This window comes from Chiroxiphia lanceolata, chromosome 23 (assembly GCF_009829145.1).
Source record: "Chiroxiphia lanceolata isolate bChiLan1 chromosome 23, bChiLan1.pri, whole genome shotgun sequence".
Lineage (NCBI taxonomy): Eukaryota > Metazoa > Chordata > Aves > Passeriformes > Pipridae > Chiroxiphia > Chiroxiphia lanceolata.
The window spans coordinates 5,493,069-5,515,719 of NC_045659.1; the positions used below are offsets into that span (position 1 = coordinate 5,493,069).

The window sequence follows — 22,651 nt, forward strand, 5'->3', positions numbered from 1 at the left end:
CGTGCCCGTCATTCCCCTCCTGCCAGCGCCATTCCAATCCCGGGAATGTCGTGCTGGACTTAATCCTGCTTGGCAGTACCGGGTGCCAGCAGCCTTCACCATCCCCGGGCTAGTTGGGCATCGAGGTGTAAAGCCCAAACCTCACCAGTCCCTCCTGGATCAGGGTGGCTGAGAGATGCACTTCACACCACCAGCTGAAGCCACTTGCAGCTGGGATGGCGAATCCAACAGGATACTAAATTCTTGGCTTTCATTTGAGGACACAATATGTTCTGTAAAATGCTGCTCTGGGTCCCTGAGCAGCCCCCAGACCTGGCAGGCTCGACGTGTCTCCCCACCCCTCACTCCGGGTGACAATATTTCCTTACAATATTTCCTGCTAGTTGGGCAACTGGATGCCACTGGCAGCACTGGTGTGGGTCAGACCCTACCAGGGTGAGGGATATTGGAGATGATTCCCAAACAGTGGCTTCCTCTGCTCCCAGCAGGGAGGAGACAAGCCCATGAATTAAAAAAAAAAATAAATCCTGGGAATTCCCAGCTGGACAAGGCTTTATCACCTTCAAACAGCAGCTCTGGCCTCGGTTGCCTGGTGATGTGAACTCCCACCACGGGTGTGTGCTGCCCATCCCAGCTGAAACTGCACCACCTCATTCCACCTCTCCCCAAAATGTTGCTTTCGGATGGGCTGGTGCCACTGGAAGGGGTTGGCTGTGCAGGAGGGATGTGCCCTGGACTTCCCAGGTGAGGCTGGATGTCGTGGAGGTGCAGCCTGGCTCTGATCCAGACCTGGATCTGCCAGCTTGGAGTTTGCTGGTGCTTCCCAGTGCTGTGGTGGCACCGGCCTCTGGGCATGTGGAGCATTTTTCAGGGACAAAGGCAGAGAAAGGGATGCCGTGTCTGCTGGGCTGGAGGTGGGATGAGCCTCACCCTGAGTGGGAATTCTGCTTCTTTGAGTTTATCTCTTCTATGGGGAACTGAGCTGAGCTCCTGGTTGGAAAAAATGTCTGGTGTTGATCACCTGTGGCGGCTGTGAACGAACTGGGAACAGCCCTCAGAGCAGCGGGATGGGCTTCAGGAGACAGGAATGAAAGGAGAGCAAGGAAAAGATCAACCTGTCACTGGATTGGTTATTTGCACTGTTCCACCCCAAATATGAACCCGAGGTGATGCCTCGATCACCCTTTTGACTTGGAATGCTCCTGCCTGTCCGTCACTTTGGGACTGTCTCTGATTGCTCCAGGCAGTGGGGGTGGCTCCTCTGGGATCCCCAGCCTCATTTCACAGGTGGGGAAATGCAGAAGGTCCAATCAGCCAGGAATGAACCCAGCCATGGTAACAGAGGGTGTGACGCCACGTCTGGGCTGAGGATGCTCCTCATCCCTCTCCTCCCAGCCCGGGCTCAGCCAGACTGACACAGAGCATCCCGGCAGGAGGGAGAATGCCGCTCTTGTGATTTGTTTTTCCCAGGATCAGACCCTTTATCGGGCTCTTTTGCCTGCAGCCACCAGAGCTGGCAGCCTTTTCCCTGCCTGTAGGCACTGCCTGGCAGAACAGGAGCGTGGGGAGCAGCGCTGAGGCGATGTGAACATATGCAAATCAGCCAGCGTGACGCGTATCCTAAGGTGTTAATGAATTTAGAGATGCATGAATAATTATTTGTGAAAAGCGCGGCGAGCCGCTGAGGTCACAGATGGCTGGAGAACGACAAAGGCAGCAGCGTCTGGGGGAGGAAGGAGGGTCCCGCTGGCCCTCCGGAGCCAGGAACGCTCCAGCAGAGAGGGACACGGTGGGAAACCGAGGAGCAAGGGCACAGGATCCCGAAATTCAGCAGGTCAGGCTGTGCTAGATCTGAGGGGCCGGGATGGGGACAGGACGGGGAGTGCAGAGACAGCAGCTGTTTGCCAGCGCGGCCGCTCCTCCTTAACATCCGATTAACGATCCCGAGCCCGGCATGGCAACGACATTCCCAGTGCTATTAGGCTGCCAGGTGTGGTGAGCGAGAAGAACATCCCAAAGGACGCTGTCGAGGTTGAGCCTGGGATGGACATCTCCCAGGAAGCTCAGAGAAGGCAAATGAGGAACCAGAGGGGGACTAATGGTGGCACAGGGAGTGGGCAGAGCTGGAAAGTCCTGGGGTGAGGTGCTGGGCACTGCCCCCTGCCCCTGCCAGAGAGGCCTCATCGCTGCTTATTAGCAAGAGGAAGTTTTTGACTTGATCCATCATTTCATTGACAAACTTGGAGCCTTTCCTCAGGGATCTGTTCAGCACCCGAAGGCTGGGTGTCCACACTGGCTGTTGGACACAGCGAGGAGCGGGACGAGGGAGAGCAGAGGTACCTGGGACTCCAAAGAGATAAGAAACTGGGAAGTATTTCCTGGGAATGTCCTTGCAGAGGGCAGATGAGGGTGGGGAGGGGGCTTTGATGCCTTGTCCCTGCAGGTAGGTTGTCCCAGCCAGTGCCAAACCCACCCAGGATGGGCGGCAGAGACCACGGATCATCTCTTGCAACTTCTGAACAGTGCTGATCCAAGGATGTTATTTCCAACTGCTGTATTTTCAGGAAAAATGCCTGGATTTGGCCAGGAGAGGGGGTGAATCGCCTTCTCCTGGTCCAGCAGCCAGGCTTGTGAGTCTCTGTCATGTTGTATCTGAAAACCCTCGCCTTTGCCACCCTGTTTGGTTTTTGTACCGGGCTGTGACCAAATCACCTCTCGCAGATCTGGCTGGCAAACCCAGGAGCTCTGTAACCTCTCCCCAGAAGGCATTTTTTTGCTGGTTCTCAAACAAAAGTTGCCATTTTTTTCTGCACCGTTTCCACCCTGCCAGAATCCTCATTGCAACGTGCCTGGCACAGCTCCCACTGCTCCGCTCCCGGCCCCACCAAGGGCACACACTGATGTGGAATCACCCTCTGGATCCGGCAAATACCCCAGGAAAGTCCCCAGGATGACTTCCAAGATCCTGTGCCTGGCCTCCCATGACCATCCTCTTCCTCATTTATTCACAATGGTAAATATTCCGTGTGTGTCTCCTCTTCTGTGTGTGCTTCCAACGTGGTGGTTATGGCCTGGAGTGGTACTTGGGATAATTCCAGACCCCTCTATGGGAACCAGAGCTGGGCTTGGTGCTGCTGATCACATAGATGATGTACAGAGTCCCATGGACAGGAGGCTTCTCATTCCCCTTCATCCCAGCAGGTTGCTCCAAACCCAATCCCAGCCTCCTCTGTCCTTCCAGCCTTGCAAATCCCTCTATGGGTTTGTGGATTTCTCAGGGCAAAGCCCTGCTGGGAATGAAGGGTCTTGCAGAGAAACCTCAGCAGTTCTGGGATAAGGTGCCAGATCTCCACCTCCTCCTGCCTCCTCCTTCAAGGCTCCCTGGCTGTGTAAGTGCTCTGGCAATTCTGGTAATTCCAGCAAGCAATTCCACCCACACCACGACACTCAGCCTTGCCTTCCCACTGGGAATTCATGGAACAGCTTTTGCAGGCAGGACATACAAGTCCTGCCCAAAAAACTGAGGGTTAGATGAGGAAAAAACCACTGAGCAGGCTAGAAATCAGCCTCTGGCCTCTTCAATCCCTTCTCCCCTTCCCACCTGCTCTTTTCACTCTCCTTTTACAGCCACTTGCCTTTCTTTGCCGTTCTTTTGGCCCCACACCTGTGGATCTGCTCCCAGCTCTGTGCACACCTTGGATCTCCCACAAAACCCTCTGGATCTGCTCCTGGATGTGTGCACACCTTGGATCTCCCACAGAACCCTCTGGATCTGCTCCCAGCTGTGTGTGCACACCTTGGATCTCCCACAGAACCCTCTGGATCTGCTCCCAGCTGTGTGTGCACACCTTGGATCTCCCACAGAACCCTCTGGATCTGCTCCCAGCTGTGTGTGCACATGCTCCTGGATGTGTGCACACCTTGGATCTCCCACAGAACTCTCTGGATCTGCTCCTGGATGTGTGCACACCTTGGATCTCCCACAAAACCCTCTGGATCTGCTCCCAGCTCTGTGCACACCTTGGATCTCCCACAAAACCCTCTGGATCTGCTCCCAGCTGTGTGTGCACACCTTGGATCTCCCATAGCACCCTCTGGATCTGCTCCCAGATCCACACCCTGGTTCTGCCCACAGGATCCTCTGAGCAGCCCCGGTTAACGAGCTCGTTATCACCTCGTGCTCACCCCTTGTGTGCCTCCCCTCCCTCTGCAGCTGTCCCCGCCTGAGGTGGCAAATTTGCTTTGCAATTAGCCCCGAGGGCAGCCGGGCCACTGCAATAAACCCCTCCCAGCTTTCCCTCCTCGTTTAGCCAGGTGTCACTCGAGGAGTTTTTATGGCAGGAGGATGTGGATCTCCGGAGCAGGATGTAATCTTTGCCTTGAGCGGGGATTACGCGACGAAGGACACGTGCCTGGGCTCGTTACCATCAAACGCCTGGAGCAATCGCTTAGGGAGGGGAAGAAAATCCTTACCATCAGCTGCTTGATGGTCGGGTGCTCCTCCGCCTCCCTGCCCGAGGCCGGCTCCTTGTGCACGATCTCCACGCGGATATCGTTCTTGGCAGAAACCACACCCTTGAGATCTGGGAAAAGAGGGAGATGGGGAAGGGGTTTAGCCCAAGGCAGCGGTGGAGCATCTGCAGGGAGCTGACTGAGGATGCCTGGCAGCACCAGGGAAAATAAACCTGGCTCAGCAAGTTCATGCAAGAACTAAGGGAACAATATTACCATGTCACCTCTGGGCAGCTCGGATTCCTACTGGAATTCCTTTGGGAGCTTGGCTGGTCTCTGCCACACTCATGGTGCTGTTAACAGGGGCTGGGCTGCAGCAGAACTGCTCACACAGGTGATGGAATCATTATCCAGTCTGCTGATTCATAGGAAATACTGCTCCTGAGGGCAGGACCAGCTCTGCCTGGGTGCTGGGAGCCCCTGAGGAAAGCCTTCCCCAGTTTAGGGTGCAGACACGTGTGGAAAAGGCCAAGCAACGAGCACAGACATGGCCGGGGATGATTTTGTCATCTCCAAGCAGCCTGTTTTCCCGCAGAACAGAGAGAAACATTCCTGGAGAGACTCCCTGCCTTCCCTGAAGGTGTCAGGCGTGCTTCAAACAAGCCGTTTTAGCAGAATTAAACCAGGGCCGGGAGCAGCGGGAGCAGAGGCGGCGGCAAAGCCGAGATGAAAAGCAGACACGGATGCAAATCTGAGCAGTGAGACCTCAACGGCTTTGAAGCCGCGCTCGAGCCTCGGATCTGGCTCTCACTTCCCAGGATGGCTGTGCCAGCCCTCCCGGCCCCCAAAACTGCCTTGAACCGCTGGTTTGTCAGATCTGCCTCCAGCTGACAGAACCAGCAGAGCTCTGCCAGGCCAGGATTGCAGGGATCAGTCCAGTAAAGGGGGGGGGGGGGGTTATCTCTAAACCAAACTGGATGATGCAACCGAGACCAACTTGGAGCTCCATCCTTGAATTCATCTCTCTCAGCATCCCCTGCCCTCGATATCTGCAGCCCCCAGACCTCCCCAAGTCTCAGGACACAAGGCAAAACCTTTTGCTGGGAAGTTACTACAGCTTTTCCTTTTATTTATTTTTTTTTTTTCCTGCTGGGACCACGTTCCTGGTGCCAGAGCCTTTGTCTTTAATCACAGGGAGAAGCTAATCACTGTCTTGCACCTCCTCTCCCAGGAGTGCTCCCCCTTAAATAACTCTGGGCCGTTAAATCACCGAAGATACAACACCAGATGTGCACTAAAGTCATCTTTTTCTTTTCCTGAGCCTCCAGGCTCAGTGTGTCTGCACCTGGTCCTTTTTTTTCTCCTTTTTTTCCTGCATTTCCCCAAAACAAGGCCAGGAATTGCCTCCTCCAGTGCCATTAGTTGTGGTCAGTGGCTGGGTCGGGAGATTCCTTCCCCTGAGTTGCTGCTGGGTCACCGTGTCCCCTCCACACAACTATTCCCACAGCCTGCACCAGGCTGTTGTTGGAAATGATGCCACAATGTTCCAGTGTTTGTCTTGGGAGAGGAATCTGCAGTCACCCCGGCAGGATATGAGTCTTTCCCCTAATATCCAAGTGCTCTGTTGGTCCCATCATTCCTGAGCTGATCTCTGTGATACCTCTGCTCCTTGCACGCCACTAACCAGGATGAAATTCTTTTCCTCATCTTCCAACCTGGTGTTCCAACCTTCCCAACACTGGAGACAGTGGCCACAGCCTCCAGTTGGCATCAGCACCTCGAAACTGGTGTAAAAGCTCCCTTGGCACACTCAAGTCTTCCCCTGCAGGGTTCTGCACCCTGAGCATCACTGCAGGGCCGGGTCAGCTGCTGATGCTCCCAGCTCCCCCCAAAAATGAGGAGAGACCCTGTTCTGGCAGCTCCAAGTGGCTTTTGGAGCCATGTGAAGGGGAACTGAGTGGCCCCACTGCCACCAGCACCCCCTGCATGGATCTCAGGCTGGGGAATCCCACCTGCACCCTGGATTTGCTGCTGCCCTGGCTGAGTCTGGCTCTTCTCCTCCCATTTCACTTTGGGGAGGGAAGGGAGGTCAGGGCAGGTGTGGAGCTCTTGGATGATCTCTTCTTGCTTCCTCTGATCCTGAAGTGAAGAGGCAAAGGAGCCTTGTGGGAAGCAAAGGGACTCGTTCCCTGGTCCAGGAATGCTGCCAACCTCTGCCCAGGGAAACACTGTGGGAGGAGCTGAAGAGCAGCAGAGCAGGGAAGGTGCCCAGACCCAGCAGCTCGTGGCATATCAAGACCCAAAAGCCCTTTCTAAGCAGGACAGAACCGGAAACACAGCAGAGAAAAAGGGACTTCAAACCCTGCCACTGTGTCCCCAGTACCCTCTTCCCAGCATGTGTCCTCCCTGCCCTGGTGAGGAAAATGCCTCTTCTTCCCAGTTTATCACTGGGATAAATCACACAAGGCATTTGGGTGCGATGGGGTTGTCCTCCCCTGGCTTTTCCCCACAAAGACCTGAACGCCTCCAGCTTGTGAGAGACTAAATCCTGGCATTTTCACCATGTCTGGGATCTGTTATTGTGACATTCCCGTGCAATTGTGTGTCCTGTAAAGAGCTCTGCACCATCTGGTTCCGTCAGATGAGAGGGAGCTAATGAACCACAGGCTGTCCCTGCTCCAGAGGGTGTGGTGTGGGGAAAGCACAGCCCATGGACAGGGGAACACGGCTTGGCCCTGCTTCCTTCAGATGCTGGGATCGTCCATCGCTGCCAAATGATCTCCACAACATCAAACTGGCCTGCTCTTGGGTCCTGTCCATCACAGTCCTTCCCCAAAAAGCAAGATTAACGAATTCCCCCATTTAACTTGTTAATTCCTTCTAACGGAGGCTGTGAGAGTTCAAAAAAAAAGGGATAAAACAGGGAGAGGCATCATTGTTGCTCTGGAAATTAAACACATTTCTGCTCTGGGAGTCTGTGTGTCTGAACCAGATCTGGGAGCAGCCTCGTGCCTCTCATTGCTTTGCAAACCATCAAGGGGGGAAAATAAAAGGAGAAATAAAACAACTGGGTTTTCTGGCACACACACACAGAGCTTGGCATCCTGGCATCTGCACCACGTGCCTCGGGAGCTCAGAGTCCTACAGAGAATTTCTCCTTTCCCCAGAGGTTTGGGATGCTCCAGACAATCACACTCTTCTCCCTCCTGGTTTGGTGCCTTTTCATGGAGTAAACAATTTTTTAATTTCCTGGTGTCCTTTTAATGAGGCCACTCGATCCCACAGTTTCCCCCTCCTTCTCTACCTATGTCTCTAATGTCACTTTAACTTGTATTCCCACTGCAGCCAGACTCCAAAACCCACATATCCCATGGAAATCCCTCCACTGGCTGTCATTCCCGCCAGGAATATGCATGTTATGTCAGGAAAATTGGAATTAAAAGAGAAGCAGAAGCGTGGAGGGTTTTTAAGCACTGGTGTGGCACAGGGAGGATGCTTCTCCCTCTTGGACATCAGGATTACTCCAGGGGAGGGATTAAGAGGTTTCCTGCATGCCTCCTAAGCTGCCTGTGCTGCTAACAGGGATCAGCACGTTTTCCCACAAACACTTCCCTTTTCCCACGGGCAAAGCAAACATTTGGAAGACCAACATGATGCCACAATGCTCCAGTGTTTGTCTTGGGAGAGGAATCTGCAGTCACTCCGGCAGGAAATGAGTCCTTCTCCTAATATCCAAGTGCTCTGTTGGTCCCATTATTTCTGAGCTGGTCTCTGTAATACCTCTGCTCCTTGCACACCACTGACCAGGATGAAATTCTTTCCCTCATCTTCCAGCCTGGTGTTCCAACCTTCCCAACACTGGAGCAGCAAACATTTGGAAGACCAACACGAGGAGCAGCTCGTGCTGGTGCCGCGTCAGTAAATTCAGGCTCTGGCTTCTCCCTGGCCCACTCGATTCGCCCCCTCCCCAAAGTTTTCCCCCAGCCCCTTCCCGAGGAGGGGGACACACTTACTCCTCTGGGAGCGGGCGCAGCAGAAGGCGACGATGGTGGCCATCAGCACCAGGAACGCCACGCCGGCCCCCACGGCCACGCCGATGATCACCGCCATGGGCACCGACTCTGCAAGAGGAAGGAGAGGGAGCATGAAGCGGGATGAAGGTCCCAGAGGTGGCTTTTCCCCCCCGGGACCCACCCTGGCTGCTGGCAAGCGGCTCGGTGAGGAGCCCGGGGAGGGTTTTGGGGCCTCCTTCCCCGCTCCCCCGTCCCTGCTGCCCCTGGGACACTGCAGTTTGTGCAGCCCTGACCTCTCTGTGCCTCAGCTTCCCCTGGGAGGGAGAGGAGGGGGCAGCCAGAGGAGCAGGTTAAGAAGGAAAAGAGGAATTTAATTCAATGTAAATATATCTATGTGTGTGTAAATAAACCTTTGGAAATATTTTCCCCTTCCCCCAATAATGAATGGTTGTGTTTTGTCTGAAAACTCTCCACATGAGGTGAAAAAAATATCAAGTCCATACCATCACTAAACCCTCTCACAGGGGCAAACTGTGGGAGGGGGGCTTGAACTTAGAAATTAGATTCTTGGGAGTTTCAAACCACCACACAACTGCTCTCCTTAGTGCCCTGCAGGTTAACAAATGAGCATCTCGAAAGGATGAAGTGCAGAAGAAGACAATGTGTTAATATTATTAAGAAAGAGAAATGGCATCTGAGCAGGCTGACAGATGAGTTAACCCAAGAGCCATCATTCACAGCCCCTGCCAGTTTTATATCCCAGTTTCCTGCCTTCTCCCATGGCTTATCAACTCTGTCATCCTTCCCAAACTCCTGAGGGTGCCACAAAGACTGGGACAGGAGGGATGGCCCATGCCAGGGCTGAGGCTGTGGGGTGGGATGTGCAGGCAGGATCTGTGGGAGGCAGAGCTGGGGTTACATCCTTCTGCCTACAGAAACTCTGGAGCTGGGTTTCCAGCAGGGATTTCAGACTGTGGCTCAGCCAGCAAAGCTGATTTATCCACTCAGCAGCTTGGGAGGTGTGGGGAAGGGGGGTGGAGTATGAAATCATGTTTATGGGGAGGGGGTCAGAGTTGGAGCCCCTGAGCCTTGTTATCCCCCTGCTCAGCCTCTCCACTCCCTCCAAGCACAGTTCCCAAAGGGAGGGGCAGGCTGAGGAGGAGCAGATTGCTGGCCACATGCTCCCCCAGGAGCCCTGGTCTGGGGCAGGGGATGAGGAAGGCACAAGGGCAGCACATCCCACAGCATCTGCTCCAAGATCCACCCAGCCCTGCTCTGGGGCCAATGGAGGCTGGCCAGCACTCTCCCACGATGCTGAAACAAGCTGATGCCTGCAAATAGCCCTGGAAACTTGCACTTCTCCCTCTCTTTTGTCCCATAATGGCACTTTCTGGGACTTCTGCAGCATTTAAAACACAGCCGTGTAACATCATCCCCCTCTCGGGGTCTGGGAAGCTGGGGCACAGAAAGTGTTGGTCTGCAGAGTGGGTCAGTGGCAGAGGGGAGCTCTGCTGACCTCTCCAAATCCCCAGTCCTGCCCCAGTCACTGCCCTGCAGTTTCCCTACGCCCCTTCCTGCCCTGCCTGCCCTGCCGGAAAGCTGCGGGGCCAGGAGGAGGATGCCGGGCCCTCAGGTGTGGTAATGGCTGGGGACAGTTCACATCCACGGTCAGCTCATGATTTCCATACCTGCTTGAATACCAGCTCCTGATTTCATTTCCGTACCTGTTTGAAAATAAAGCAAGTGTCCACAGCCTGGCACAGCCCAAGCGCCCACCGCAGCCTCCTGAGCGCTCAGCCCCTGCTCCGCTCCGTGCTCTGGCCGCAGGGCTGTCCCCGTGAAGGGGATGGCCTCTGCCACCCTCAGTGTCCCCCTGCCCGGGGCAGGGCTGTCCCCTTGCCTGGCCTAGCAGGGATGGTGGGATCTCAGCTCCGAGCCTGCCCGGCCACCCTCCGCTGGGACCGAGCGCTCCCGCGGGCTGGCAGGAGACCTGGAAAAACCACTGGCTCTGTTTGCGTTGGAAGAAGCCCAAGGCTAATTTTAAGGGGTTCATTTAGCTCTGATTTAATCTGGACGCCAGCCTTGCCTATAAATCATGGCTTAATGAGAACAATCCACCTGCCTGCCCTGGCATTTAATAAAATAGAGGAGAACTGGAGTTCCTCCAGGAGCTAAGCATTCCTCACACAAGCCGTCTCCCTCCCTTGCTATGGAGAGCCCTGGGAGTGGAAATCTCCTGGGCACGCCCTGGGAATTGCTTTGAGGCTGGGTGGGTAAGCCCAGCCCTGTAAAACGTGCTGGCATTGGTGGCTGGTGGCCGGGATGGAGAGTTCCACCAGCCCAAACACCTTCCTCCCACTCACTCCCATCACCGTGGAGCAGTGGGGTCTGCTTGGAGCAGCCATTCCTGTCTCTCCAAGGCTATAAATGATCTTCCAGGCCGGGGCAGTGGCATCACCTCATGCTGTGGGACAGGGAACAAGTGGTGCAGGATCATCTTGTGCCCTCCATCTTCAGCAGGACAGTAAAATCAGGAACACCTTACCAAGCAGAGGCAGAGCCCCCCTCCTGGCCCTCTGCCAGGACCAGGTACCCTAAGGATGCAATCCTACAGCTACCATGGCTGGAGCATTGTCACCATCCTTCCTAATTTCCTAATTTATCAAGTTCCTCTTTGGCATCCCAAGAGCTTTCCCGGGCACCTCCTGCCTGTCACAGCCTCTCCCCACTCTCACAGCCCAGCTGGGCACTAATTCCCGCTGCCCCCCAGCCCCCAGCAGCCCCCCAGCAGTGCCCACCTTGCTCCTTGAGCCGGATGATCTCGGTGTCGGAGCCGAAGCTGTTCCAGGCAGTGCAGTTGTAGATGGTTTGGAAGTCAGCCCGGACGATGTTGCTGATGGTCAGTGTGGAGATGACCCCCTCGTCCGTGCTGACCGTCTCCACCGTGTAGCGCCCGGAGGTCCCGGATTCCAGGACGTTCTCCTTCCAGGACCAAGCCTGCCAAGCGAGAGGGGGGTGAGCCCGGGGCAGCCCGGGGTGTGCCAGGCACCCGCCGTGCCCCGGGGGGATACTCACAATGCGGTCTGGTGGGGGAGTGCTGCGGATGAAACACTTGATCTGCCCCTTCTGGCCGTGCAGGGCGTGCTGGGTCTGGGTGCTGGAGATGATGGGGGGCCCTGTGGAGAGAGGAGAGGGCTGCTGGCACGCCGTGGGGACTGCTGGGCATGGGGGGTATTAGTGGAGCTACAGAGGGACATCGGGGTCCATCTCTGAGGGGCAGGGGTGGAGCAACAGCTCCATCACCTCCCGTGATGGAGAAGGACACTGAGTGGGGACTTTGGGCTCTGCTGGGTTTCTGCAAAGCCCTCACAGATCCCCAGGGTCCCCCATCTCTGCTCCCCCATCCCTGGTGTAAATTGCCCTGTCCCCTTCTCCTCAGTGAACCTGGCCCCTGAGGAGGGCTGTTTGCTCCATAAGCAAAGCAGGATCCCATCCCACCTGGTTCCTCTTCTGTGCTCTCCCAGATTCCATAGGCAACCATCCCCAGGGGTTTTAGGAAGTGGTAGGAGGGCAGAGGAGGCGCAGCTGGTACCTTCAGGGCACCCTCAGTGACCTGCACTCAGCCTGCCCAATGTGGTGGAGAGGTTTCTGCTGGAAAAACCTTGTCCCACATTGGATTTCTGAGCAATACGAGGCCAAAACACCACCTGAGCCAGCTCGGGATAGGAAATGTCCTTGTCCTGCTTTGGTGACATCCTGGGATTAGGGGAAAAGGGGCGGGATTAGAGGATCATGGCTTGGTGGGGTTGGTGTGTCCCTCACTCTCCAACAGCCCTGCAGGGGAGACCCCAAGGGAGCAACACAAGAGCTGGGATCCTAATTGCTGTTTGATAACCTCCTTAATTAAAGCAGATTTGCATTTCCATGAGTGGCTTGCTGCTGGCAGAAGAGAAAGCAGCACCAAGCTGGGCTGCAGGGCAGGGAGAGGGGGCAGGCAGGGGCTGGCAGATCTGCCCCTGCCCCAGCTCAGGAATTTTGGGTGTCACTCCTGGTTTGGAGTCTGTCTCTGGGTTTCTCAGAAAATACAGCCTTGTGGATTTTTCCCCATTCCTTCCCCACGGACTTTTCCCATTTTCCTGACCTGCAACCGACGTGTTCCTTTAAGAAGTCTCAAGGGTTTGAGGTAAAGTGGGGACAAATATTCACCTGGGTATTCCTGACTGATTCTCATTCCAATCACCCATTTATGAATTTCCAGAATGCACAAAAATGTACCAAAACACTAAATCCTTCCCTCTGGTTGCATTCACACGTTACAGCTGCCTGCTGGAATCATCCCAGTAACCCCTTCCTGCAGCAAACTTGCACACTCCCCCCCGCTTCCTGCTGAGACACAGCCCTGTCCCTCCTCACCTATGCTGTTTCTGAGGGGAGATGGATGGAAATGAGCTCGGTGAAGCACAATTCACTGACCAGGGGACCATGGTTCTGGCAGCTCAGGAAATACTGCTGGAAGGGAGCTGCTGTCAACATCAGGAATAGCAGGAGCTGGCATGAAGGTCAGGACTTGTTTTGATGGAATGGGCACAGCTGCCGTCAGGGGAAACTTTCGTGCCCCTTTTGATCGAAGAAGACAAAAAAACCCGCCACACTTTGTTATGTTTTTCTGCCTAAATGTCAAGATGTTGGTCGAGGCATGATCCCAAGGTGTGAATTCTCCTTATCCATCGCTGACAGCCCAGCTTTCCCAAAGGTCTCAGTGGGGGTGGGTTGAATCCTTGCTTTGCCTCCCGGTCATCAGGCATCAGATCCTGCGGTCAGTGATGCTCTTGCTCACGTGATGTCCCAAAGCCATTAAAGATCTTGCCTCTGTAGGCCAGAGCAGTGATGGGATCTGAAGGCCAGGCCTAAATAATAATAATCAAAAGAACCATCTCCTTTCCATTTCAATGGTTGTATGTTACTTCTGAATTCTGGAAGTGCTCCAAGACTGGGTGACGCTAGAGAAAAATGGCTTAATAATCATTAAAAGGATCATTTTCCCCAAGGCGAGTGGATTTTAAATGGCACAAATGCCAATGGCTTCGGGTTTTATTATTGCTTCAGGAGTTCAGAGTCGAAGGCTTATCATCATGATAATAGTGGATGACTAAAGACCATTTGTGAGATGAACATGCCCGGAAATAATAGCACCAAGTCGCAGCCTCTTCGCGTTCGCGGCCGGCGTTTGATTCTCCACCAGGCTCTGGCTCCTTATGAAAGCTGCCAGTCTCCAGCCTGGCATTCAGCACCGAGTGTGAGACAGCCCACAGGCAGGGAAAAGGCTCTAAGCAATGTTGCTATGGATATAAATGATGGAGCTATTGGGGGAGGTTATTTTTAGCACGTCGGTCCCGATTTATTTGCGCGGTCCTGGCGCCTGGCACAAAAGAGGAGGCTGGAGCAGGAGCCTTCAGGAATGAAAGGATGGCCTTAGCTCCAGTCTGCTTCAGTCCATCTGAACCTTTCCTGCCAAGCACAGAATGGTTTGGCAGAAGGGTTTGGTTTAACTCCTTGTTTCCTGCAGAAGCCCTGGGCTGGCTGGTGCTGCCCAATATTGCAAAGCACCACCATAGAATGGTTTGTGTTGGAAGGGACCTTAAAGCCAATCTCATTCCACCCCCTGCCACAGACAGGGACACCTTCCACTAGCCCAGGTTGCTCCAAACTTGCCCAACCTGGCCTTGGACACTTCCAGGGATGGGGCAGCCACAGCTTCTCTGGGCAACCTGTGCCAGGGCCTCCCCACCCTCATGGGGAAGAATTCCTTCCCAATATCCCATCTAACCCTGCCCTCTGGTAGTGGGAAGCCATTCCCTGTGTCCTGTCCCTCCATCCCTTGTCCCCAGTCCCTCTCCAGCTCTCCTGGAGCCCCTTTAGGCACTGGAAGGGGCTCTCAGGTCTCTCTGAACCCTTCTCTTCTTCAGGTAAACCCCCCCAGCTCTCCCAACCTGGCTCCAGAGCAGAGGGGCTCCAGCCCTTGGAGCATCTCTGGAGCCTCCTCTGGACTCTCTCCAGCAGCTCCACATCCCATGCCCTGACAGCAGGACGTGCTCCTGCCCAAGCAGGGTGCCAGGTCAGCCCTGCCCTGCTCCCAGCTCTTGGGCATGCTCAGCTTCCTTGTTGGGGTGAATCCCGGGCAAATTACATCCTGGATTAGCCACCTGGAGTTGTCCAGCCCTTCTGACAAACCTTTTCTTGCAGAGCAAGGTGGGCAGGGTTGGTGTCCCTGCTCAGCAACCCGGACAGACAGACGGTACCGCTGGGGATCTGTCTGTGAAGGGGACCCTGGGGGACTTCTCCTGCCAGGGTGGGAGCTGTGACCAGGCTGGGTGCAGTCAGGAGCATCGAGAGGCTTTGCTGTAAATCCAGCTGCTGCTTGATTTATGATGGCAACCACGTCTTCCTCCCTTCCCTCGTGCCTCTGCTGCTTCAGCCCTGCCAAATGCTGCTGCTTTGCATAATCCTCCTTCCCATTAACCAGACTCTGAATCCTATCTGCCTCCTGCAGGCTGGTGGCCTTGGCTCTGCCATGGGGATGGGTGCTCTGTACCCACAGACCTGCGTGGGGAGGGCAGGAGGATGTTCTCCCCCCTCAGCATCGTTGTGCCACGATTTCAGATAATTTTGGGAGCGGATGGGCTGGTGCAGGTGGGACTGCAGGCTCAGACTGGGTTGGATGATCCCTCAGTCGGGGTCTCTGTGCTCTGGGGGAAGGATCAGCCCCTCCAAAGCCCATGTGCCCTGCTCAGGGTCTGTGCAGCCAGCCCAGAACAGACACTTCTAAATGCCTAATTTTCCTGTGACGAATCCCAGCCCACGGAGAGAGGCACCAAGACAATTGTATCACCCTCTGGATTTAAAAGCACTTCAAATATGAGGCATTCAACTTCCCTCTCGAATTACAGCAAGAACAGGCTTCCAGCAGAATTCATTAGCTGGATTAGACACACCGAGCTGTGCTCTGGAGCTGGAACTCTGCTCCAGCTGCAGGACAGGCTGCCAAGCCCTGCTGTCTGGTGATGTCACACTTGGGAACGCTGCTCTGGGGCTTGATTCTCCTCACTTGGGGGGCCAGGACACCATCCTGAGCTGGAGGTGTGGGCTTCTCCCTTGGTCCAACGCCGATGATGGGATGTCCCAACACTGTCACCTTTGGGGTGCACCAAAGCAGCACATCCTGTGGGATGGGATGCTGCAGGCAGTCGGTTCCTGGGAGCTGAGCAGTGAACCCCACTCCTGGATTTCATTTGCTCCCCCTCAGCTTTGCCAGGTGGGAGCTGCAAAGCTCTGGGGAGCAGCTTTTCTCTGCCGAATGCTCCGAATTCCCAGAGCCTGCAGAACCCTCTGCTCTGCATTCAAGGCATCCCTGTGCCTGGTAGGTGTCAGGGAAGGAGCAGGTTCTTTGTTTGTGCTAATTTGTTGCTTTGTTTTCCATGAGCTCATTTAATTGTAATTAAAGCCCAGCAAGCCGCCGGGAAGGAGGATTCAGGCGTCGAGGAGCTGAGTCGGAGACAGGGAGTGGTTGGTTTCCAGTCCCCTGCTGTGTTGCCCTTGGCTTCCCTTTGTAGGATTATAGAATCCTGGAATGGTTTGGGTGGGAAGTGACCTTTAAAAGTCATCCAGTCCAACCCCCCTGCTGTGAGCAGGGACATCTTCAAGTAGATCAGGTTGCTCAGAGCCCTGTCCAGTCTACCCTTGAATGTTTCCAGGTTGGGGCATCCACCCATCTGCATTACCTGCATTTAAAATTAAGGCTTGTTGCTGCCTGGGCTGCCTCCTTCTTGTTTCCTTCTCTTGTGACAGTGAGTGGGGACTGAAACCTGCTGGTTTGTCATGCAGGTGAGAGACAAAGCAAAATTTAGCCTCTGTTTACCCCATTTGCAGCCCACCCGGCTCTTTCGCTGTCGTATTTAGGCTGAAATTTGTTAGCAGCAGCTGTAGGGTCCTGGCCAGGGCATCACTAAACTCCAGAGCTCTGGGTGTGGGTCTGGGGAACATCCTGACACCGTGGTGGGTGAGTCCCAAGCAGCCGTGGAAGTATCCTCACAAGTATCCTCCTGGGAATCCTCCCAGATATCCTCCCAGGGATGCTCACAGGTATTCTCACAGGAATCCTCAGGGGGATCCTCACAGGAATCCTCACAGGTATCCTCACAGGAATCCTCGGGGGGATCCTCATGTGGGTTGGACAGTTATTAGGCTGCTGGTCTCAGCTCCAGGCTCAATTCCCAGCTCTCAAGCTGTACAACAGAGACAACAGTGCTCTCCGACCTTGTGAGGGTTTTGCAAGATTAATCTATTAAAGATTTAAAGATGCCAGCTCCCAGCTACTCAGTAAACCCCTGTTGGTAATAAGGAACCACGTGGGGCTGAGCTAACCTTGGGGGTTTTTTTTGCTTTAACTCGTGAATCTCCAGGAGAATAAATACAAAATCCACTCTGCTCCTATTGTCCTCCCTCCCTGGTCCAACTGGGGGTGGGATTTCCTCCGAAAGGAAATCTCTGAGGGGGTATTTTGGCAGCAGGAGGACAGGAGGAGGGCACTGGTGATGGGGAGCAGGAGGTACCGTTGACGGTGAGCGTCACCTCCCGCTCGCCCGCGCCCACCCGCGGCACCACGGCCCGGCACACGTATTTCCCGGCGTCCTCCTGGCGCACGGACTTCAGGGTCAGCTTGTTCTCATTGCTCAGGACCTGGAAGAGAGGAGGGGGATGCTTTTCAGAAGTTACAAGAGACCTGAGTCACGAGAAACGTGTGTTGCCAGCTCCAGAGCCCAAAGTCTGAGGCGGCACGGAAACATCACTGACTGCCCTTGGCCAAGGAATAAAGAAGCACCACAGGGTTTTTTTGGTTTTGGAATTATAAATCCTGTTCCTATTCATCTGAGTTTTTACAAACTCCAGTTTTGTAAGTTCTCAAACTACAAGAGAAAAATATTGGTGGCTGCAGTGACAGAAAATCCTTGGAGAGAATCACACTTGTGTCTCCACATTCGCGGGTGCAGGGGAGGCTGCCGGGATTGGCTCGGGGATTTCAAGCCCAGAAGTGGTGGGAGAGGTGGCAGACGCCTGGGAATTGTGTCTGGACAGCCAGGGAAATCTCAGCTGGCTTTGGCAAGCCCCCCCTATAGACTGGCTGCAACGTGTCTGCTCTCCCCCTGCCCCCACTGTGCAATGAGCAGCTCTATTAAACCTGGAAAATCGCAGCAGCAGAGGGACCTGGCTGAGGGTCTCAGCAGGATCCTGGCACTGCTGGTATTTAAAAAACCATGACAGGTCTAAAACAAGGAGTGGAATGCCTGGGAGAAAACTCCTACAGTTGCCCTTGGCTCTCTCCCCAGGGCTCTGCAGACCACAGCCCATAACCTCTCCTGCCTCCAGTGCCCACCAGCCGGGGGAGCCCCTGGCTCTGCTGGTTGCTGCTCCCACAGCTGATGCCTCCAGGAATTAGTGCTGATGGACAGGGATCTTGATCTCCCTGGAGCAAGAAGATGGGGGTCTCAGTCCTAACCTGGCACGAGGTAGAGGCACAGAGTGTCAGATCCCTTTTAAACCCTCTGTTTTAGCATGGATCTCCAGAGTTATCCATACAATGCCTGCTCATTCTGGGCTCTCACCCTCTTTTTGGTCTCTGATTTGCCTCCTCTGGAAAAGAGGAAGAAAGAAGGCAATCTTGTGAGACATCAACCTGGATCTGGAAGCAGAGGGGCTGGGAAACAAACAGCCCTGATCCCACATCCCACTGAGATGGTTGGGTGCTGATGGCTTTGCAAAGCAGCACCCCCTGCCAGCATCCCTCTGGGAAGATGAAGGCAGCTCTGCTGACCAGTATAAGCATCTTCACTGGGTTAAACGAGCTGGAGGGTCTATCCTGAGCCTGAGATAAGAGAATCATGGAATGATTTGTACTGGAAGGGCTCATCTCATTTCAACCCTTGCCATGGGCAGGGACACCTTCCACTAGCCCAGGTTGCTCCAAGCCCTGTCCAGCCTGGCCTTGAACAATTCCAGGGATGGGGCAGCCACAGCTTCTCTGGGCAACCTGTGCCAGGACCTCACCACCATCACAACCAATATCCCATCTAACCCTGCCCTCTGGCAGTGGGCTGTCCCTGTGTCCTGTCCCTCCATCTGTTGTCCCCAGTCCCTCTCCAGCTTTCTTGGAGCCCCTTTAGGCCCTGCAAGGGGCTCTCAGGTCTCCCCAGAGCCTTCTCTTCTCCAGGCTGAACCCCCCCAGCTGTCCAAGCTGGCTCCAGCCTTCAGAGCATCTCCCTGCTCTTCTCTGGACCTGCTCTAAACAGGTTCACATCTTCCTGTGCTGAGGACTCCAGAGCTCGAGGGGCAGTTCTGCAGGTGGGGTCTCATGAAGGCAGAGCAGAGGGGCAGAATCCCCTCCTTGCCCTGCTCCAAGATGTTCCAAGCTGGTGGGACCTCACTTGGAGGGAGCCAGATAAAACAGGAGAAGGTGGCTGTGCCTTGGCACTGCTGGGCAGTGAAGGCAAGGCCTGGTGAGTGGCTGGGGCTGGAGCACAGGGTTGAGGCAGCCCTTGTTCCCACTGTGCCTGGCTCCTTGCAGCCTCTCTGCACGTTCCATCGGCCTTGAGAACACAGGACAGCTGCCTGCGAGGTGAGAGCCTTGCCTGCAATGATGACAACCCAGAGAAACAACAACACAGCTGTGAGATGGGAAAACACCCAGGGATTATGACCCGCTGGGGTTCCTCAGCTGATTCCAGCCATCGGCTTCTCTCAAGTCTGTAATTACTTCCCAGGAGAAGGCCTTCTACCAGGGTCATTATGGCTGTGAACAAACAGCCCAGCAGTTAATGCCTCACATGCCCTGAAGCCCCAGGGAGTAGAGAGGAGGAGGGTGGCAGCCCCTCTCACTCTGTGGGGGTCCGGCCCTGAGCTGTGTGTGGCAGAGCTGCCTCATCCACTCCAGGACACCCCTGCCCAGGTGAAGCTGAAAGGTGCTTTTCAAACCCAAACCTGCCTGTGCCTCCGGATGGGTTTCACATCTCAGCCCTCCCTTAGCTTCTCACAGGGGCTTTGCTCAGCCCTCCTTGTCTGTGAAGAGGGATCAGAGCATGTCCCACCCCCCCCAGGCCAACTGAGCCACGATGATGATTGGCAAAGCTCCATGTGCTTTTCAGGACAAGAGAGATGTGGAGAAGTTTGCTGGGACAGATCCAGGCTCCCCGGACTCAAACAGGCTCCAGCCCACAGCAGGGAGAGCCAGGATGGATGCACTAGGATGTGAGCTCCCAAATCTGGGAGCCAGAAAGGACTGTCCCAGGAAGGACCATCCCAGAAAGGACCACCACAAAAAGGATCATCCCAGAAAGAACCATCCCGAAAAGGACCGTCCCAGGAAGGACCATCCCAGGAAGGACCATCCCAGAAAGGACCATCAGAAAAAAGACCATCCCAGGAAAGTCCATCCCAGAGAGGACCATACCAGAGTGGATCATTCCAGAAAGGACCATCCCAGGAAGGTCCATCCCAGAAGGAGCTGCCTGCAGGTGAATTGCAGAACCACTGCCCACCAGCGAGATGTTAAGCACTGCTCTGGTCAGGGTTCAACCCTTATGTCCATCATCATGGGAATCAATTCTCTCTTGGGACTCCTTGGCATTAAGAGGAGCCAGCATTCATCCAGCCAGGAGCTCCCAGACCACGTGTTCTGCCCCATGGGAAGCATCCCACAGCACCCCCTGCCCCGAGCATGCCCCCCTCCCCACAGCAGTTCTTACCACGCCCGAGCCTCGCTTCATCCAGACGATGGTGAGGGAGGGGTTCCCAGTCCAGGCACAGTTGAAGACGGCGTCCGAGCCCAGGTCCACCAGGAGGGACTGTGGTTCTGTCGCCATCCTGGGCCCAACTGCACAGAGGAGCCCGGGGTTACTGCCAGTGCTGGGCTGTGCCAGCCAGAACCCTCACACCAGAGAGCTCAGGGGGTACTGCTGCAGCCTCAGAGGACCAGCTCCCCTGGGACCACTCCATGAGCTCATAAGGAAATTGGGGGTCCCACCAGTGGAGCATTTACAAAGTCTGAGCAGCAGGAGAGCCCAGCAAGTCCTGGTCACCCTGGACACGTCAGACTGAGCCATGTCCCCTTGACTGAGCAGCTCTGCTCACCCTGGGAATCTGGACTCAGGGTACTCACAGTACACATCCACGGTCCTGCTGATGTTTGTGCTGCCCAGGGCGTTGGTGACCTCGCAGGAGACGGGCTCAAAGAAGAAGGTGTGGTCCACAATGGTTTCATAGAAGTCACCAGAGGCTTCCTTTATAACCTGGCCTTTTTTCGCCCACCTGTTGGAGCAAACAGAGCATCACCATGGTGCTGCTGTCGTGTGTCTCCTGTCGTCTCCATGTGTGCACAGGTCGTAGGGCTGGGGGCAGCACAGCACTGGGTGCCCTTGACTTTAGGAGGGACATGAATGTGTCCTCAGCACCGTCCCCTTCCCTGGGATGTAGGGATGTGGAGATTGCAGCTGCAGCTTTTGGAGAGGGGCCACCAAAGTGATGTGTATGTGTATCCCCACTGAGACCTTTCCAAAGCTGCTATTTCCCTGTTTTCGTTGGGAAATGCACCTCCTTCCTTAGAACTGTGAAAACCTCAGTGATGGAGGGATGGGACATGGAGGGTCTCTGCTGATGGGAACACAGTCCCTTCCTGAACACTTGCCAACAACATCCTTCCACATCAAAACCACTGAAAACCTTTTCAGCTGCCCCCCACTTTTAACCTTTTCTTCCTTTTATTTTTTTTTCCCCAGTCAAAGAGAACTTTATCCCTTTAAGGCAGCTGAAATAACATTCCCCCGAAAAGCCAAGCTGGCATTTGCAACACTGCGACTTGCAAATTGTCTTGGAGAACAAGCTGTCAACTCAGCACTTGAATTAAGCCGCTGTTTGCCAAACAATGAGCAAATGTGACCTAATGGGGCACCATCTGGCAACCTGCCACTCGGGAACGGGTGGGAAAGGCAGGAGATGCTGTCAGGCAGTGTGAAAATGCAGCCACTCTTTGGGGGAAGGGAAAGAAAGCCTGGGAAAAACCATATAATAACCCCCCCCCCCCCAACAAGTGATAGGTAAATTGGGGAGAGAGGGTTGCCTGAGGAATCTCTTCCCTGTTGTCCTGGGGCTGCCCTCCTCTGGTTGTGCTGCATGGGCTGGGAAAGATGCCCCACTGGGAGATGGGCTCTGGAGAGAGGCAGGAGCCACAGAGGCTGCTTCTCATGTGGGGTCCGTGGGGTGGTTTTGGGAAGGCTGTTCCCTCAAGGTGAAAGGCATCTGCTCTCAGTCCTCCCACGGGTCTCCTGCTGCTCTCTGCTCACTCCCATAGCTCTGCTGGGTCCCCACTGCTTCAGTGCTGCCCCAAAGGCACCAAGGACAACTGGAGCTGCAGGGAGCTCCTGCCGAGGCTCTGTAGGCACAGAAGTGCCTCCGCGGGGCTGGAGCGAGAGTGAAATGCTGGTCCGTGGCAGGGCGGAGAACACCCTGAGTGTTGCCAGAGCCTCGAGCACCTGTTAATGTGCCCCTCAGTGACTCCTGCCAGCTCCGAACAGCCTCGCCCCCCTGATGACACGGCGTTCTGGGATCTGTTCGTGGGCAGATGGAAGTGATTTGTATGCACTGACCTGCCCTCACATTCCATTTATCTTTGCACCTCTAACAGATGCTGACTGGCCACTTCAGCTTCCCTCCCCTCCCCTGCTCCTCCCCGGCCTCCCCCTTCAGTAATTAATCAGGAGATGCCGGTTTTATTTCTAGGGCTGCGCTCCGTGTGTTAATGAGGGAGGTTCCCTATGGAAAAAATCAGCACAAGCGACGCCTTCTAGGTGCTGCTCCAAAGGTCTGAGCGGTCGGTGGTGCTTTGGTGACGCCTTTCTCCTCCCAGAGGGAACTGCAACCCGAGCCAAGCGGCTTGCGAGGGGTCAGCCAGCAGGGCAGATCTCAGCGTCCCGCTTCCCTGCCTCCCGACGGGATCTGCCTTGCCCCGCTGCCCCCCTGCCGCAGGAACGCTGCTGCCCATCGGGGAGAGCATCTGCCAGTGCTGCAGCAGCAGCTTCTTCCTCGGAGATGGGGCAGGAGAGGGATGGAGGGACCCGACAGAGCTCTGAGATCTTGTCCCT

At 55.1% G+C, this 22,651-nt stretch overlaps 1 protein-coding gene and 1 long non-coding RNA gene across 5 annotated transcripts in view; one reads left to right on the forward strand and one right to left on the reverse strand.

The window, feature by feature from the left end:
- KIRREL3 (kirre like nephrin family adhesion molecule 3) overlaps positions 1-22,651 on the reverse strand; it is a 359,483-nt gene that overhangs the window by 3,650 nt on the left and 333,182 nt on the right. For 3 of the 4 annotated variants that reach the window (XM_032709608.1, XM_032709605.1, XM_032709609.1), the window contains 8 exons: positions 20,674-20,822; positions 20,261-20,388; positions 17,075-17,201; positions 11,541-11,641; positions 11,264-11,462; positions 10,154-10,189; positions 8,466-8,573; positions 4,474-4,583 (listed from right to left, as the gene is read on the reverse strand). In XM_032709608.1, coding sequence (XP_032565499.1) covers positions 4,474-4,583; positions 8,466-8,573; positions 10,154-10,189; positions 11,264-11,462; positions 11,541-11,641; positions 17,075-17,201; positions 20,261-20,388; positions 20,674-20,822 — 958 coding nt within the window. The remainder of the gene's footprint in view (positions 1-4,473; positions 4,584-8,465; positions 8,574-10,153; positions 10,190-11,263; positions 11,463-11,540; positions 11,642-17,074; positions 17,202-20,260; positions 20,389-20,673; positions 20,823-22,651) is intronic. The other variant, XM_032709606.1, reaches the window with a different exon arrangement.
- Positions 1,720-8,332, forward strand: LOC116797777. The gene is made up of 3 exons (XR_004360749.1): positions 1,720-1,834; positions 2,831-3,013; positions 8,287-8,332. It is a non-coding gene; the product is annotated as an uncharacterized LOC116797777 (long non-coding RNA).